The following is an 18,587-nucleotide window of genomic DNA, read 5'->3' on the forward strand; positions in this document are numbered from 1 at the left end:
AGTATCTTGACTTATGAGACTAGAGTAAAATTTAGCGATTTGAAATATTCAAACTACTATTGTAAACCTTGGTTCAGTCTCAGACAGGCTCTGTGACAACATCTGTGACTGGACTGAAAGATAAGGCTGCCATGCATATTCATGGGAAGATATCAAAGGCTGAACTCTATCACTCAGACACGCATTAAGAACACAGCAGCACAGCTGAGTCCTCCACTAGGAGAAATACAACAGTGCCACATACGTAGGATGGAAAATGCACACACAGATATCACGTGCAGATAGAAACCCAGGCAATCTCAGAAAGTAGTCTTTTGCATGATATTGGTATCACAGAGGGACAGACGGCTTACTGAGACTTCATAGCTTCCAGTGCAGGTTATCGTTAAACAACCAGAGAAACAGCTGTGCGACCTCAGCTTCAGGCCTCCGTAATCCCACAGATGCACCATGGTGAGCATGCTGTTACTTTCATTTAGACCAAGGGACAATGGTATGGACAGAGGCCATGGGCTGTAACCAGAAATTCCTCAAAAACAGCAAAACACCGCCCTAGATTCATAGAAAACAGTCACCTGAATGCATCATGCAACAAAATGGTGTCATTACCACAGTGAAAACTTTTTGTATTTCTATGTCTTAAGTCTCACTTCTCAAACACTTCTTAATCTACACAACTGTGGGCCTAATTAAGTTTGTGCTATTAATAGCTTAAAACAAAAAAAGGAGGGGGGGGGGGGGGCACTCTGATGTATCATCTTATGCATATTTGAAGTCACGCCCCCTCCTTACTGGGGCAGGGGGCATAAAGCAAATCTAGTATATCCAAATTTATTTATTTTTATTTGTGTGTGTGTGTGTGTGTGTGTGTGTGTGTGTGTGCGTTTAGATCATCAAAGCATATACTCATTTCATCCCCATTCATTTTCCATTGTAAACACAGCTGAAGCCTTTGAGCTACATCAAGTCCAGTTATCTTCATATATGTGTTCCATGGGTCAGCTCTAACACAAATGAGGCAATTCAGGCCAAAGAAAAAGTCACAATCTCACCTTTAACAGCTGTAAGAACAGCCACTACGACAACAGGGAGCAATAAACGGAATGAAGAGTTGAACATCATTTCAGCAAAGTTGCAAGTTCTGGCCATCCGGTCTGCGCCGCACTCCAGTGCACGCTGAGGTAAGCTTTGGTGACTATCTGCACTCGGTTGGAAGAAAGCGCTGGAAACAAATCATTACATTGTCTGGTGTCCGGTGAAGTTACTTCCTCTTACTGTAGAGGATCAAGTAAAAAAAAAAAACAACAACAACAACAGCAAACGGTTCACTTCCGTATCCACATTAAAGCCTCTTCTTGTTGAATTTCACAGCCTCCTTCTTCTTTGGTGTCTCTGTAACGATGAGACAGGGATGTTTTCTCCTCCGGTGGCACGGCTGTATGCTGGCACGGTAGGACAGCAACAGGCACGACTATTCCAACGATAGAAATCAGTAAACATGTGCAGTCTGTCAGATTAACGAGACCCACGTGGGTAATCGCGGTAGGGGAAGAGCTGCGCGCAAATTAAATGCACATGAGGTCAAGAGGATCAGTGGTTTTCTCCACGAGTCATTTCAATGTTGATTTAACAAATTAAGGATATGATTCTGGGCTAAAGGGTGAAATTATATTGGAAGACATCATGATGGTTGATTAGTATTAGACTTTACTTGCTGTTAATAAGAAAAATTGTAGTTCAAAAAGTAGTCCCCATTGACAAAAATGTCATCTCTTCTTCTGTTTATATTCTTTTGCTCTATTTTACAGTTTAAAGTTTCTCACAATGATTAAACTTCTAAGAAAGCTAACAGATGTTCACATTATATTAAAACGCCTTGTATTAGCTGTGAAATTACTTCAGCCAGTATTTGAGGAGGGAAAAACAAACTTTTGTGTAGGTTTTGCCAGCAGTCAGCTGCATATTCTCAGACCACAGCATCACATGGGATCATACTTGGTGAGTAGGATGGAGCAGATGGATGCAGGCACTATAGCTACAGTGTTGCAGTGTCACAGCACACCATACATTTGGCACTCATGCAAACTCCACTTTGGCCTTGTATGACTGCTAAACGACATAATGTAAATGCACTTATTCACAATTAGAGACTATCTGGCATGTGTGGCCACACAGTATTTACAGATTTGATGTTATTCTGCTTGGAATCAAATAAAGTAAATTAGAAATGTGTGTTTCTTTCTGTGCTACCACAGGCCTTCAGACCACATTTAATTTCTTAACACTCCTATTTTAATGTGTATCACTTCATCTGCCTTGACCTAAAAATCCATATGCTCATTATAATGAGGTACACTGAGGTACACTCAGTGTGAGTTCAAGGCCAGAAATGAAATAACATGTTGTCTTGTTGGAGTGTGCCCTATAACCAGCAAGACTATAGTATGAGCAGTTTTGTGTCTAAGATCCAGCCAGGGGTGATGCAGTTTTTTATCACTGAGGCATCCATCCACTCTGGTTCTGCACGGAGACATCAGACTAAGTGCTGACATCAGATTTACGGTAAAGAACAGCTAGTGGGTTTAATGAGCTTGGTCAGACTTGTCTTCTCTTTTCTCTCTCCAACATCCCACTAAATACCTGCTCTCTGAAACAAATGTGCTTTACTGACAGAATATGTCTGCCAACTAAACCCACTGTGCCCGGTGCCTCAGTGCCTGTTTTATTGCAAGGTGGCACCAGTGCCAGGGTGACAGCATTATGCATGCAGGCATCGTTGGCAAATAAACATTTTCCTCCTGACAGCAGAGACTGATTAAAATAAATATGTGCCTTTGAGAGACATTTAGGGGTCTCTAAATGCCAATAAAACTTTGAAGAACTAATGGAGTCTGTATTATCTCAGGAGAGGAACTTGAGTTTAGTGTACACATTGCTGTAGTATTTGCGGTGCAAGGGCAGTACATGCATTGCATTTTAAAGTCACTGAGCTTTAATTTAAGCAGTTTGTCTGTGTTTTTGGCTGGATGTGATTATTAAAGCTGACAGTGGCAGAAGCCACGGACTATTGAGTCTGGGAACGTCTCCAGATCACTGTTGTTGTTCCATAAATGCAACCTGCTCCTGGTGCCATTACAGATGATAGAGGGGTGGTCAGATGCATCATGGGTGACTCCAGTACTGGATATAAAGCTGCAGCCAGGTGGCTCAAAGGTTTTTGGAGGTCATTTGATGGAGAGCAAATTGGGTCAACCTAAATCCCCATAATTATTTATTAATTTTCTTGTTTAATAGCAAGCTTAGTCAGGGGTTCAGGAAATAGACCACTGACTCTTTTTAGCCACACCAGCAGCTTGACTCTAGGAATATTCATGTTTAATGGTTGGTCCATTTGGCCCAGACTAGAAATATCCCTTAGATGAAAACATTTCATACAGACATTCATGGTACCCAGAGGATGACTCTTAATGTCTTTGCAGATCCCCTGACTTTTCCTCTAGTGCCGTGATGAGGTTGACATTGTTAATTTTTTTTTAGTCTTTTTGTGCCCCCCAGTATGAACTGTAGTAATTCTCTTGACTTGACTTGTCCTCTAGTGCTATCATAAGGCCAAGATTTTAATTTAGCCAATACTTTGCTTTATGACCAAATACCTGCAAAACGTCCATTCACATCAGCCTCAACTGTACTTTGTGCTTAGTTCTCACTGCCAAATGTCAGCATGCTGAGCTCAACATTATGCCTGCCAAACATCAGCACATTAGCGTTAGCATACAGACTCTTTAGTCAGATTGAATTGCAACTGAACTAAGCCAATCTATCGCAGTACCAGTGTTTACTTCACTACGCATGTGTCACCCATATCTCCCGATTTGATAAAACTTATTATGATGTGTCTCTCCACTGTCCTTGCATTTCCAAAATTGCACTGATTTACCTGATACACCCAACAATTACATATCAAAACATGATAGCAAAAACAGCAGATTCTGCTAGATGTTTCTTTGCTCTCCATCTGTTGGAGAGGATTTTGAATGTGTGTATCTCTTTGCATTGCATCCTTGTAAAGAGGTACACACACACCTTGCATCTTTGATTGTGTATGGACAAACCAGGACAGGTTAAGTCAAAGATCACCAGAGGAACCTTTCATCTGGATGTTGACATCCAGATGAACTACGACCGGTCTGTGACTCCTCAGTGCAGACTGGGGTCATCACATGATTAGTAGATCTATTAACCTTTACTGACAGTAATCCAGCTCAGTGATGGATATTGAACTACAGCAATGTTCCATCTTAATAATTCCTTAATACCTCTTATTACTGCCCATCAGCCAAATGGTGATAAAATTAACTCTCATCAATCCATCAAACAGGGATCAGATTAACTCAGCTCAGTTTCACCGTGCTGATGCTGCATCCAGCTAGCAGGGCAGTGACATGAATAGAGGGGATAATAATAACAACAGAAAAAGTGGTTCAAGAACGCCCAAGACAATTGGAGCCATAAGCATTTATGAAGCTCTCTGAATGGAAATCATTGCTAACTGCTTCTGTATTCTCTACTCTGATCTCCAGGGAGTGCTGGAGTCCAGTCTCTGAACATAAAGCAGTCGTTACACCTGTGTGATAGCACTGAGCACCACAGCCAGCTAGGCAGCCAGGCAGCCAGTCTTTTCCGAGTCATGTCCTGTGGATGTCTCCCACTCCCAAGCAGTCTAAGCCACAAATGAATCACAGAGGCCTGCACCCTCGCTGCTTCCCTTCGCTGACATCGGCCAACATGCCCCAGCTGATGACGAATGAACGCTCTTCGTAGAGTGTGGCTGCCATAAACCATCAGTTTTCCATGACTGCAGGATGCCACGAGTGAGTCACCAGCCAGGTGGTAGATCCTCCCACTGACTGCCCTGACAGCACCGTGATGGGATGAATGGACGCAGGTGAACTTGTCATTGTGATCTACAAAGAATTTTTCTCACCTGATTTGAAAAGGGAATTATGCAAAAACCTACTGTACACAGCTCCAGGTCATATCATGGACTTTTGCAAATGTAGAATATGCTGCATAATTGACATTTTAAGCATGCAAAGAAATTATTTTCATTTTATATATGCAAAGCTGGATTACCGACCAGGAAAAGCTGGCAACTGCCCCAGGGCCTCAGATCCTACGGGGGCCCAAAGGCCGCAGGTTCACTCTGTGGCAATTAGTTTCTGGTAATTTGATTAATTGCAAATTTGTTTGGTAATTACTTATGCAACACTTAAGCACAATATTAAGTGAAATGATAGAGGCTTTAAGGCAGCTCTGGCATTTTTTCCCCCCTGCATTTGTGAAGGAACCCTGAGGCAAAACTTTAATACTTTTATTATTTCAGTTTCCTTATGAAAAAATTAACACATGAAGTTTTGGTGAAAGCCTAAATGTGTCTGTATGAGAATTCATCACATGTAAATTAGTGTTTCATATGCTGTGTTTAAGTGTTGTTTTCCCACGTGAAATGTCAATTGCATGTGGCTACAACATTTCAAGTCAAGTCAAATTTTATTTATATAGCGCCAATTCACAACAGAAGTTATCTCGAGACGCTGTCATGTGAAAATGTACATAAATTATGTACTTATATGTGGAATGTAAAGGTGAAGCATATATACTGTATATTGCACACAAAGTGAGAGAAAAGGGGGATAAATAGGTGCCCTAGGGTAAACCTTTGCCCCAGGGCCTTCAAGCTTGTTAATTAGGCCTTGCATGTATCCAAAGACAGATATATAACACATGTAATGAAAGCAGAGTTATAATATGCAAAGCAATAGAGTACCACACACAGCCCCATCTGAGCCTCTGTACCACTCACCTACTCTATGAACTCATTGAAGTTTTAAAAATTACTCGAGCCCAGAGACTTCAAAGGAAATCTCCAGCTCGCCACATGACAAAAGGTCTCCCTGTATATCAAAGTCAAATTAAAATGCTTTACCTGGGAGATCCCTGCTGTGATTCGGGGGCAGGGGGGTCAAATGGACGTTGAGTGTTTAACTGGCGCTCTGAGGTTCTCTGAAATATTCAGAAAGGCCAGCAGAAGATAGATGTCTCCTTGTGCCCCCTCCCTCCCTTGCTCTCCCCCCTCTGGTGGGGTGGCAGACGGGACGAAAGCGAGTGATAGAGAGGTTACAACTGGCAAGAATTTTAAACATCCATTGGCCCTCGGGGACTTCAGAGACTTACAGCTCAATATAGATCTGCTGGATAGCGAGGGGAAAATAAGGGCGAGAGCGAGCTGAGAAGGAGAAGAAGAAGGAGAGGAGGAGGTGGACGGGCAGCGGAAAGAGGAGGGGGGGGTTGGAGAGGAAGAGGGGAGGGAGGAAAGGAAAAGAGGAGGGTATAGGGCAAATATATTAGAAGCAACAAAACAAAGATTCATTGATTTACAAATTCAATCTTCTCTCTTCTCTTTCTTACCTCCTTGAGAATGGAATGGGTGTTACAGCATAACCCTGCTGGAGGACTGCAGTGTTTTTCTTAATGTGCTCCTCAGTGTTTGACATCCTTTTCCTGCTTAAATAAACATTAAAATTAAGCAAATGTTAAAAACAAATATCCACATACAGAAGGGTATTAAAAAAGAGGAGGAGGAGGAAGGGGAGACTGAAGGACTTGTTTCTCTAGTTCAGCCCTATGGATTTTTTATGGTGTGAAATTTGTGCTAACTGTGACATCAATACATTTGTTAGTGTGACACTTAAATACATTTCTGAGATCTATAGGATTGCCACTGCATATGCGATTTCCCTTTATTTCCCTCAGTCTTCACAGTCACATACTCTCACTGCCCAACTGAAAACCACTGCTGTCCCCCTGTGGATTGTGGTGTAATAGCAGGTCTGGCAAATACACCATTATGTGACTGAAAATAACATGTCAAGATATTTTTGCTGCTGTTTTGGTTGTCATTTATTTAATGCATTTTTTATTTTAAAGAATAATTCACCCAAAAGACTGATGAGTAACACAAATTGGAGATGTGTGACATTCTGAATAGCACATGAGGAAAGAGAAGTGATACCTCCCTTTACTTCTCCTGTGAACATAGTAAGAGAAAGAGGAAAAATATGTTATTTTTGCACTACAACAGACTATCTGGGTATAATTACTGCTTTATGCTTATTAATCTGTGCAGCTAATTTCTACAGCAATGGGATTTAAAAAGGGAATCTAGTAATTAATTCAAAATGTGGCAGGTCAACAATCTTATTAAAAATGTTACCTGAGACATATCAGTTCTTCCTGTTATTGTAGGCTTATTTATTGATTAATAGGTTCTGTGTTTGTTAGATGTGTTATTTCTTGTTGCAAACTTCTGAAATGGCCCAAACTAAAGGTCTCCAAGCAAGTACTTTGGATCTTAAAATTTGAGACTGTGATTCTGAGCTGAGTCACTCTGGCTCACTCCCTTTGTAACACACCAAGACTGAACTTCCAGTCAGTTTCCTTCCAGTCAGAAAGTAATGGATGAGAGTCAACACAGTCAGTGACAACCCACTCCATCTGTTTGGCTTCAAATCTCATTTAACAGCATTTCAATTTTCTCTTGTTGTTGCTGTACTGAAACCACGTCTGTCTAATGCCTTGTTAAGTGTAAATCTATGTTCTGGCCTGACTGACAGCTCACAGTGCCACTAGACTACTACAATGAAAAATTTAAGTAAAAGTGAAAATGAATTAATATGATTTGTTGTATCTTGATCGAAATTTACACATAAGAACTCCTGCACTGTCATCCTGTTATTGTTATTTGTTAATAAGCGTGAAGCTTCACAGAGAATTTCCAAAAGCTGATTTAGGCATTCCCTATCCAAGCAACTACTAATTCTTACTCATTACAGCCTGGGGTCATCATTAAATCTAACAAACAGTGGTGTCCTAGTAGGCAACCCATGACACAGCAAATAATTTTGGTATATACTATGCCATGGTGTACTGACCTCTGAATGAAGCTTCTCAAAGCCTGATCCATTTTTGGGCTGTTATTTAGGGCAAAGTTTTACTGAGCGTATTACCAGCAAATCCACAGAGAAACAGCTGGAATACATTTGTCTGCACCCATTAGAACATAGTTTCTTCTGACAAGCCTTCTGCTTGTCAATAGAAACTAAGCCTAGAGCCACTAATAGTCAGTCAAGTCCCTTTGTTCATTTATTTGACAGGAAGCATGCTGCTCTGCAGATGGCTGCAAGTAGTTTTATTTGATGCAGATGCAAAAATAAGCCATGACACCGTGGTGTCTGATATTGATCGTTAAGTACAAACCCAGGTTATATCACGAAAAAATATTAATCAGAAGATCTATCTATACTTGGAGGTTAGCTTCCTACATCATATCAGGTATTTGAATGTCCGCAGGTATTAATGCCTACCGTCCCACATATTTAAAAACATTTTCTTAAAAAATAAAGTGTGTTTGAAAATTGTGATTGACATGTGATTGAAAATTCAAACCACAACTTCAAATAAACCTTTTCAAATTAATCATACAGCCTTAAAACAGTATCATTCTAACCTGATACCATGTTAATCCAAGTGAGGAATCTGCTCTCTTTTTATCTGAAATCCCTCAGGGAAGAAAGGTGTAAGCTTAGACACTAGTCTATTTATGAGCAGTGATTCACTATTGACTCGCTCTATGACACATAAATAACAGCTGAAGCCAGTTGAATGACGGTCTCTCTTTTGGTATATACATATATTTCATATGGTCAGGGTCTCAAAAGGTTTCATATTTACAACTGTATTCAAACAAGGTCTAATCTGATCTGCTTCTTCAGTGTCTGACACACAAGACACACATACAAAAAACACAAATGAGGATAAACAACAATTTTCTAAAAAATATCAAATTTAATTTGGTTATAAAAGTTGTATTTTTTCACATGCACACCCACACATAATTAATCACCATAAATACTGTCCAATGATTTCTCTTTTTTCTTTTTTTTCTTCTTTTTTTTAAACTTTGATTCACAAAGCAAGCACATACGGTGGACTGATACATCTGATTTCAAAGGACACTATGGAGAATGCTTGCAGTCTTTTACAGGGAGAGGACATCTCAGTGCACTAAAAAAAAGGCTGCCGTAAAATCAAGTAGAAACATTTATAAATTATCTACAAATGGATCAAAGTATAAAAGAGCTACAGCGTATAGAGACACTACACCCATTCATGAGTGAATGATTTGGTATCGGGACACCATATCATTTCATCTTTGTGAAAGACTGAATGATAAACTATGCATAAACAGCTTTGGAACAAAAATAACCAGCTGAATTCTTCCTATCTTCCCTTTTCATTTCATTTAATCAGTAATATTAATGAATCATTTCACACAATAAACTCATATCTGACTCATCCTTCAAGTGCAACTTGACATAAAGGATGACTGGAGGTTAACAGGATAGAACTAAACAGGGAGATTGTTGAATTATTAAAGCTATCCCTCCAGTTAGTAATTGAGTACTTTTAGTCACCACAACAGCACACAAAATGTTGGTGTAGTATGCAGACTCTTTCTCTTAGTAATTCAATGTAATATTTAAAACATTATTCCCATAATCTTCCATAATTAACCCACATAATGGTTGTCTCCTTGAAAGCAAACAAAGAGGTAAATAAGTTGTGTTTTGGCTACTTGATAAATACATTTGAATCATGTGCTGTGACTATATGTGATTAGTGAGATGGAAGGTTAGCACTGCAGTTTGTCTTTGAAGTTCAGATTTCATTAACCTCAATGTTATCAAAAACAGATTATTCTGAAAAACAGAAACAGAATTTGATAAAACACCTCAAGATGCAGGTTTTTGAATATAACTGTCTGCCAAAACTATCAAAAGACTTTTCAGTATTTGAATTTAAAATTCAGGTTGTAGTGAGATGTGTGAAAGTTGCAAATTCATGCTGAATGTAAGAATTTCAATAAAGTGTATTAACTGAATTGGACCTGAATATTAAAGAAAATACTTTCAAACAAAGTAAAAACGAATAACATTTTGAAAAACTGAAAGTGTGAAATGCTGACAGAAAATGTCACTAATCACATAGAACACTTAATTCAGATTCAGGTGCTATATTTTTCTCTCTCCATGCAGCCTGATCTATCTTTTCTTGGAGCTTTTACACTGACAATAAATCGAATGAAAAACTGATTTAATAGACAGTCAGTGTGACATCCCGCAGAATATTACATAGTTCCTGCTGATCTGATCACATTTTCTGCCGCAAATCTTTTAGTGGCATTATGCAAATAGGTTCGTTTGTTTTTTAAGACTCAATTAAATATATAAAACATTCAGTGAGTCAACAAACTAAATGGAGCAACAGAATATTGGCATCACTGATCAGAGTCTGCACTCTCCAGATTCTCTGAGTGCATCTGCTTATTTTGTAAATTGTTAAATTATCCAAGATCATAGGAATAAAATAAAAATCTGTTCTGTACCACATTCCCTATCCAAGCTGTGTTTGAAATAGTCCTTCCGTACTTAAGTACAAGTCATGTAGAGCATAAATGTAACCAGATACAAAAGGTATACTCAAGATAAATAGGTTAGTATTTCTCTCCACAGACCTCAGGTACATGCAACAGAACCAGAAAACAATGCACACCTCGCCATTTTGAGTTGTAGTTTCTATGAGGCTTTAACATTGGCCCTCTATATCAACATGAGACAACAAAACCAAACAGTGCACAGGCAATGGAGGTAGCAGCACATCACTAGATCACAGGACCAATAACTACATGGCCTCTCCTTCTGGAAAAAAAAACAAACATAAGTGAACAAGAGACATGAAAGGTACGAAACATGAATGCGTCACACACTGCCTTACATACAAACACACACACACAGGCACGCAAAGCATGTTCGTTCACCAATCATCAGACAAATCACTCACCTTTGTGCAATAGGAAGACAGACACAAAATTTTGTCTTGAACTAGGCGTTTCATGACAGTGTGACGGCAGGGACAACAAACACTTCTGCTCTTGTTTGATTCCCATAAATGACAAAGCACAAGCAACCCGTCATAAATCAAAAACCTGGTGTAAATCAGCCTTGTAATCAAACGAGGAATGTCGTGCTCATATTGTTTTCATAAAGGCCACTGGGACAGCTAAGCTTGCCTGGTGTTTCTGACTTTAATGCCCTGTTGCCAATCTCCTATTCTTTTTTTCCCCTTCATATTCCTTTCATCACAGAAAACTCCTCTCTGCTGAATCACAGGTACAAGTGGAAACCTTTCTTTTCTCCCCACATATGCTACCAACTCTCTATGATATTGCACTGAATAAAGCCTTTGTGTTAGCAGCCAGCATTACTTCATGGAATGCCTCAATAACAGTGTAGTCTATTTGAGATTTTCTTAGAGGAGTATGGTGTCTGTCTCCTTGTAGTGACATCAATACTCATACAGAAAAAGTTATGTTTTTTTTTTTTTTGGCTGAGAAAAGCCTGTTGGAAACTTACATGTAACCAGACTCTGTTTTCACAGCTACCCTGCTTGAAATAAATATAAAGTTTATTTGACTAATGATAAAGAAATGAGAAAAATACTTGTCATGAAAATCCTAGTTTTTTGTTTTGTTTTGTTTTTTTGTTGTTTTTTTTTTATCATCCCTTGATTTAAAATACATCACAGTAATATGTTCTTGTGTCTGCAGGTGACCTCTCTCTTGATTTTGGCACTGCACTGTACATAATTCAGTTGATCTGTATCCATCACCGAACATGAATAATTGTATCACTGGTTATATTCAAATAGGCTCACGCAGTCCAGGAGACAAAGCTCACATCCTCTCTGTCATATGTTGTTGGAACAGAGTTGATTGTATGGATGCAATATACAGAGCCCAGCATGTGCACATATTGTACATGTATGCTTCTTTTTGTTATTATTTCACGGGGGAGAGTCTCTTCAGCAGTTTCTTCCCCTTGGAAAGTAGTCCTTTCTTCTTCTTGTTTGCCAGGTCTTGATGGTCCCGGGGGTCCCCTAGAGGGACGTGGGGGCCCCTCGTGGGGCTGAGGGGCCTCATGGTGCCCGGCAAGAGGGGGCGTACGATCGGGGAGGGCGCTCGGATGGGCATGGTGTCATTGTCGGCCGTTTCGGTGGTTTCCGTGGTGACCTGAGGAGAGAGGCGATGGGGGAGGTGTGGAGGCATGGGGCAGGGTATTACAAAAGAACCAACACTTTTACACTGTACACTAGACCTGTAGTCTGTCTGTCTGTTTATCTGTAACTCTACAAAAACTTGCTTACTTACTTGCCTTTAATGCAGGCAGCTGTTTGTTCAATATTTTGAAACTGCATTACTTGTTTTGTAGAAAAAGCTGTGTGTAGTTCTCTGAGTTTGAACCCTTTTCATATCTGATTATTCATTCACTGAACACACTGAACACATAATGAGCAACTTACACACTGCTGATGTCTTACTTGCTTGATTGCACTTGAGACTGTTGAGAAACACACTGGTTTTTCTCTAATTATCAAGTGCTGTAATTTAAGTGTTTTTTAAGATTTGTGGTATAATGAATCATTTGTAATTACCTACAGCAAAGAGGTTCTGTTTTAGTCCCTCAAATTTATTTTAAATATATTCCAGTTTAAAAAAAAAAGTTTAGATCATAGGGTCATGGGCAAATATATTTTTAAAAGATTTACTAAAGGCCCTGACAATTTGTTTCCTCAATCAGCTTCTTACTATGAGCACTAAGGTCTGACCTGAATTCAACATTTTCTAACAAAGTATGAACAGTTTTAGCGATCTCACATTTTCTGTATTTGTGCTTTTCACTGTGGTTTTCTCACTGCTTTCAAGTATTCTGCTCTTGCCAGAGAGATGCTTCTGTCAATCAGTTCCAGTCAAATTACACCCACACAGTCCTCATGAAGCAGATAAGTGGAGTTTTTGAGTGTTAAATAATACCTATGGGTGTTGCTGAAAACACTTGGCATATTTGAAGCCAAGGTTTCAGGGGCTTTAATATTGAACATAAATCACTTCTTTGTTAATGTGTATTTTGTTGCCAGTTATGTAGATTCAGATTCAGGTTAAAACATCCAAACATTTCTATAAGTTAAAGAAGAAATTAGAATTTAGAAAGAAGAGGACTATACAGCCTTGATATGCGAATGATATGCGCTCTCTAAATGCGTTCAAGTTTCATACTTCATTTGTGAAAATAATATATGTTATATTTAGTCTGAGAACTGCTTTTGGGAATGAATCATAACAATCCAGGGTCCACAGTATACACTAAATTACTACTATGTTTAAAACAGTATTCTAAATTAGTAACTAGCACATAATATGCATCTCTCTACCTGCATTAAACTGACAGTAGAGATATGTTTTCACACACACACACAGTACATATGTAGAAGAAACATTGAGGAGGAAGCCATCAAATGTTGAGCACGACAATAGCACACCACAGAGCTGGAGAAGTCCACCATCAGAAGGCCATGAGGGAACATACAGTACGATCATATACAGTACAACACCCAGGGACGCAACTGTAGATACCAGGCTTTTTATCTAATGCAGCAGCCAGATACACAGTTATGAATGGTCCTATGTTCTGTATCGTAAATAAAACGCCTACAGATGTCAAAATGGATACTGGTCAGTATTATCAGGTAATTATTACAGATATGACAGAAAAGAGATTTTGTTTGTCCAAATGAATATGTAATATACATATGTAATATACATTTGATAATGTTCCTAGTCATTTTGGTGATATCATAACCACCACCAGATCTTACTGATCTATGTCAACAGGAAACAAAGCATTACAGAAACACTTGACAAGTGCTTCCGTTATGTTAAAGTGGCATTTAAAAGCCTTTGCTGTGACCACAAGCTGTGTGCATTAGAGCTACGAGTTTGGTATCTCAAGTTGCAGACTTACTGTACAAGGCAGACAGAGCCATTTATGGTGTGAAATGAACAATCTTCTTCTGTTTGTTTGTTTTGTTTTGCCAAGCGGGTGAGGAAAAACAAAAAAGAAATCAGATGTGGCAGCACTGTCACCATCGGTAAAAAAAACCCACACCACTATGAAAACTGAAAACAACAACAACGTCAACAACAACACCAACACACATGAACACAGAGCACAAAAAAAGAATTTTTTTAATATCCAATTTTTTTCTTTTATTATTTTTCCATTATAACAATACAGTATGGATGTCTCAGTGCTGCGGTTAGTTTTGTTTCTCGAGCTCAGAGCAAACATGGCATATCCACTGTCAACGGGGCTGAAAAATAGATCTGATGTGTGTGCAATATACATAAAGAAACAAAGCCTCTTTAAGGAAATACAGCAGTCGAGCCAAGAAAGTTATTATAAAATGTATCAAGTTTGAAAAAGGCATGCTTTTTTCTCTTTTTCATCTTTAAACTTCTCAAATAATTTCTGTCAGTGTCACTGGGTAGCAATTGTTAAGTGTTAATAAAGCACTTATTCTTATAATTATACACAATAACCACAATTTGATTTTGTGTTTCAGTGCAAAGAAGTACCAAATTATCTTGTGTAAGGAATGAGTTGAGCTTTTTTAAAGTCCTTAAACAGTGCTACATGCATAAATCACCCGCAGAGCTCCCACAGTCTATCCTCTCTCTGTCCATGTCAGGCTTTGCTTCTTCCTTTCTCTGAGACTCAGAAAGGTGTTAACACTGGATTTTTGTCCCCTTTTCCAAAGGGTGAAGGGGAAGGGAGGGGGCGGGAAGGGGGTTGTTAGTTTGTATAGAGTCACGACTGTTACCACATGGACAAACACACACAATGAACAGCACACAGACGGCAAGTGGAGGAAGCGAGAGACGGAAATCAAGAGAGAGGACGGAGGATGGATGAACACAGGGCCTAGCGCTGAGAGCGGCGATGATGATGTACCCGTTTGCCCTCTGAGACGGTGGCGGCAGAGTTGGCAGGTGGCCGGTTGGCAGGCTCTTCCTGGGGGTAGTGGGACGGAGTATCGGTCAGATACACCTCCACGTCATCAGGCACTTCTTCCAGGAAGTTAGAGGGAACCAGACCGCGGTGGCCGTTGATCTCACCCTGTGGATGGAAATAGGGAGAGGAGTAAATATGGTTGGTGGAATAAAGGAGGGGTGGATTGGGTCACTTCCCATTTAATTTACCTTTTTGTTCTCTAAAATTAGAGTATGTAAAAGTAATTTGTGCTGTCACTGTATAAAAACCCTCTCTTCACATAAACACACTGTTATTAATCCACAAGAAAGGCTTGTACCTTTAAGGATTAGTTTAGCATAAATACACATTATACTGTGTTAGTTTAATCTGTGCAATAAAAGTGGGATTTTTTACTACAACTTGTCATTTTACAGTTCAGTTTTTGTACAGATGAAATAAACAGAATGTAAAAGCATCAATTAGAGAAGCAAACATGGACGAGCAACACTTACATAGTAGAATCCGTCTTCATCGATATCTCCAAACACAGCGATGATGTCACCAGCACAGAAGGTCAGTTCAGCCTATCAGGAGACACAGATACAGAAACGAATATACAAGAAATGCAGTCCCAGTAAAGTCTATTTGTCTTACTCAATCTGTTATGTCTTTATTCAATCTACACCAAGCAAAAAAGAAAATGTTGACTGAATTTTAATACTTGATGATTAATTTCCTACCTGCCTGTTGTTTGTTTTTACTGTAGTGTCTTTGACTTCGCTCGATAAGTAAAGATCATATATTTACATGGATTTCACTAGTTTGAAACAAATTCCTAAAACATGCATCAGCACATATCATACAGGTTTTAGCATCTTGAAAAGGTTGAGTGATAGATGTAAGGTTGAGTGATAGATTAGTTTATGTGTGGTTGTCCTTTGATGACTGTTCAGCTGTCTGTCCACTGACACTGTACACTGACTGATACCTCGACATCAACATTAGGGGAACTCTCTCGGGGGTCGTAGTCGTACAGAGCCACCATCCTCCTCGAGGCCTGATCTCGACGGAGGCCTCGTCTGTTCTGTTCTGGAAGTGATAACAGATGCCATTTAAACAGGTAGTATTTCACCTCATGTTTTCATTGACAGTATTTAACCCTTTTCAAGCCCACTGACTCTGAAACAGTTCCATATCTGTGTGTGTTTGACACCTGGATCTTGACTTGTTCAGGAGTGCTGAGTATGCTTGTGTAGTACCTATTCTGTCCACAGGGGTGCTGAGTGGTAGGAAGCCCTGCTTAATGAGCTGGTCCATGGTCTCCTCGTCCTCCGCTCGGATCTCTGACACCATGTTACAGGGGATGAGACCCATCCTGCCCCTCACTTCTCCTCTGTAAAACCCATCTGTATCTTTATCTCCATACACCTGGTCGCCAACAAAGTGAAAGAGCAACGTTTAGAGCTCTAGCTTTAAAACAGTATACTGTACTTTTATTATAGTATTTTTTAAAACTTTAATAGTAATAGAGCTTGAAGGATGGATAAACAGTGGATTGCACAGTAGCTGCACATTAAAATAATCATTTATGACACCCAGTATTACAATATCCAGTAGGATAATAGTGTTTTTTAATGGGCCAATGCAGCAAGCAAATAGTATGTTATAGACTGGATTAATCTGAAAGACAAATAAAACAAAATGATCAAGAATACATTATTCAAAATCCCACCCTAATAATCTGCCCCTCTTTGAAGGGCAGCTCCTCGTCTGCTGCATCTGGGTTAGGGGACATGGACAGGGGGTCGTAGTCAAAGAGGGCCACAAAGATCCGGAAGGATTCCTCAGGCTCTGACTCATCATAGTACGTGGGAGAGCGGCGATCCCGATCCCTGTATCCATCTTTAAAACATGAAAGACAAAAAAACATAACAAATGAACAAACAAACAAAAAAGAAAAATCATCCTGCGTCAGCGCAGCAAATACATGTGAACAGTCTCTTTGTAGGAGACTCTGTTTCTTTGTAAAAATACTTTTATTTTTTTGGTGACAAAAATAATTTCTCTATATATACCACTTCTATGATGTGCAAGTCCATGTGTTTACAAAGTAATGTATCTTAGCCATGCTTCAATCAAAGGAAATCCATGAGAAGAAAATTTTTGTCTCAATAAGTCTCATTGATTTGATCATGCAGTATTGCACGACAGATTAGATTTTCTTGTCTAGTCTTGTCTGTCAGCATGCAGGAAGAAATCTGTGCTCAGTCAACTATTTAAATCATTTACTGTAGCACAAACGCATGCGCCCACAAACACACACGCTACAAGTATTTTCCCATTTTTGCTTATCTTTATGTCTGTGTATGCAGTGAGAGACGAATGAGTAGCAAGACAAAACATGGTGCAATGCACAAAAGTGACTCAGGGACATCGACAACACACAAGACTGTGACATGCATGCTACAGAAAGCCTAAACAAAAAATACACCTTGAAATAACAACTCCATGTGTCTATTTTCACTTCATATCAAAGCATGACATTTAGTGAAAGTCTCAAGTTTTAAAGCATATATCTATATTCATCTTTCTGCACATTGCCAACCCTTGTAGCAGCAGAGCTGAAGCGAAAATTGCAGAGTTGTTGTGGAAGCCTGTCATTTGTTTGAATTTGGCATTGCAATATTTAGAAAATGCACCAGCCAGCAAAGTGTAATACTGTTGAGCCTGTGCTTTATTTTGATGCTTGAAAATAAAAGCATGATGTGAAATGCATCGCTCCCAGGTCAGCATACACCAACCTACAGAAGGTTTGGTAACTGTATTACAGTTTTTATGGTTTGGTAGGACAGCAATGTAAGGGACAACTGCATTTCCAGCAGTTGATATTTCAAACTCAGTGTCTAAAGAAACAAAAAGCAGGGACAGTGTAGTCATTCATTAATGTCTACCACTATTATCTCTTCAAAATTTCATGCACAAATTCTCCCATTATAAGTGTAGTAGGTGTGGTTGAACCACAGAGGGAAGGGATTTGGCAGGCATCTGGAGTTCAGTGCAGTGAGTGAGGCATTCTCTGAGCAGTCAATCATTTATCATCTGCAACTGTGGAAACATTCATCCTGGACCCCAGGTATGGCTTGCCAGTGGGTCCACCATTTCAGTGCAGTGCAATCATGCTGTTCAACTGAAAGCATAATAATAACTATTATTATTTAAGACAGAGAAACAGGCACTTGCAAGTGTCCACAGCTACTGTTTGCCATTTGCCAGTCACTGGTGGCATTTTTGTTGCCATGCTGTGGTGGTGAGAACAGGACTGCAGGCACATACCATGGGGAGACCTGCTGCCGCCCATGTGCCTGCGGGATGACCATGTCCTGTGCCGAACTACTCTGCCATAGTAAACATCCTCGGTGATGGGGGAGAGGTTTCCCTCACTGTTATTCTCAGAGGTTACCTCTACGGGAAACACCAGTTAGAAGGTGATGGGGTTACAACGCAAAGCACAACCTTCCCCTCCAAAAAAGGTTAAAGAAAGATTTTTGTTGCCACCTAAAACTTACAATTTAATAACAAATGCACACAGGAAAGCAGCAA

The 18,587-nt window shown here is 39.5% G+C and overlaps 1 protein-coding gene across 1 annotated transcript in view; it reads right to left on the reverse strand.

Moving 5' to 3' along the window:
- Nucleotides 1-8,884: 8,884 nt before the first annotated feature.
- rimbp2a (RIMS binding protein 2a) overlaps nucleotides 8,885-18,587 on the reverse strand; it is a 58,953-nt gene continuing 49,250 nt past the window's right edge. The window contains exons 18-24 of the mRNA XM_051072862.1: nucleotides 18,321-18,449; nucleotides 16,720-16,889; nucleotides 16,247-16,415; nucleotides 15,976-16,076; nucleotides 15,500-15,571; nucleotides 14,967-15,131; nucleotides 8,885-12,187 (exon numbers count right to left, since the gene is read on the reverse strand). Coding sequence (XP_050928819.1) covers nucleotides 11,957-12,187; nucleotides 14,967-15,131; nucleotides 15,500-15,571; nucleotides 15,976-16,076; nucleotides 16,247-16,415; nucleotides 16,720-16,889; nucleotides 18,321-18,449 — 1,037 coding nt within the window. The 3' untranslated portion in view covers nucleotides 8,885-11,956. The remainder of the gene's footprint in view (nucleotides 12,188-14,966; nucleotides 15,132-15,499; nucleotides 15,572-15,975; nucleotides 16,077-16,246; nucleotides 16,416-16,719; nucleotides 16,890-18,320; nucleotides 18,450-18,587) is intronic.

Source organism: Lates calcarifer, linkage group LG9, assembly GCF_001640805.2.
Source record: "Lates calcarifer isolate ASB-BC8 linkage group LG9, TLL_Latcal_v3, whole genome shotgun sequence".
Lineage (NCBI taxonomy): Eukaryota > Metazoa > Chordata > Actinopteri > Centropomidae > Lates > Lates calcarifer.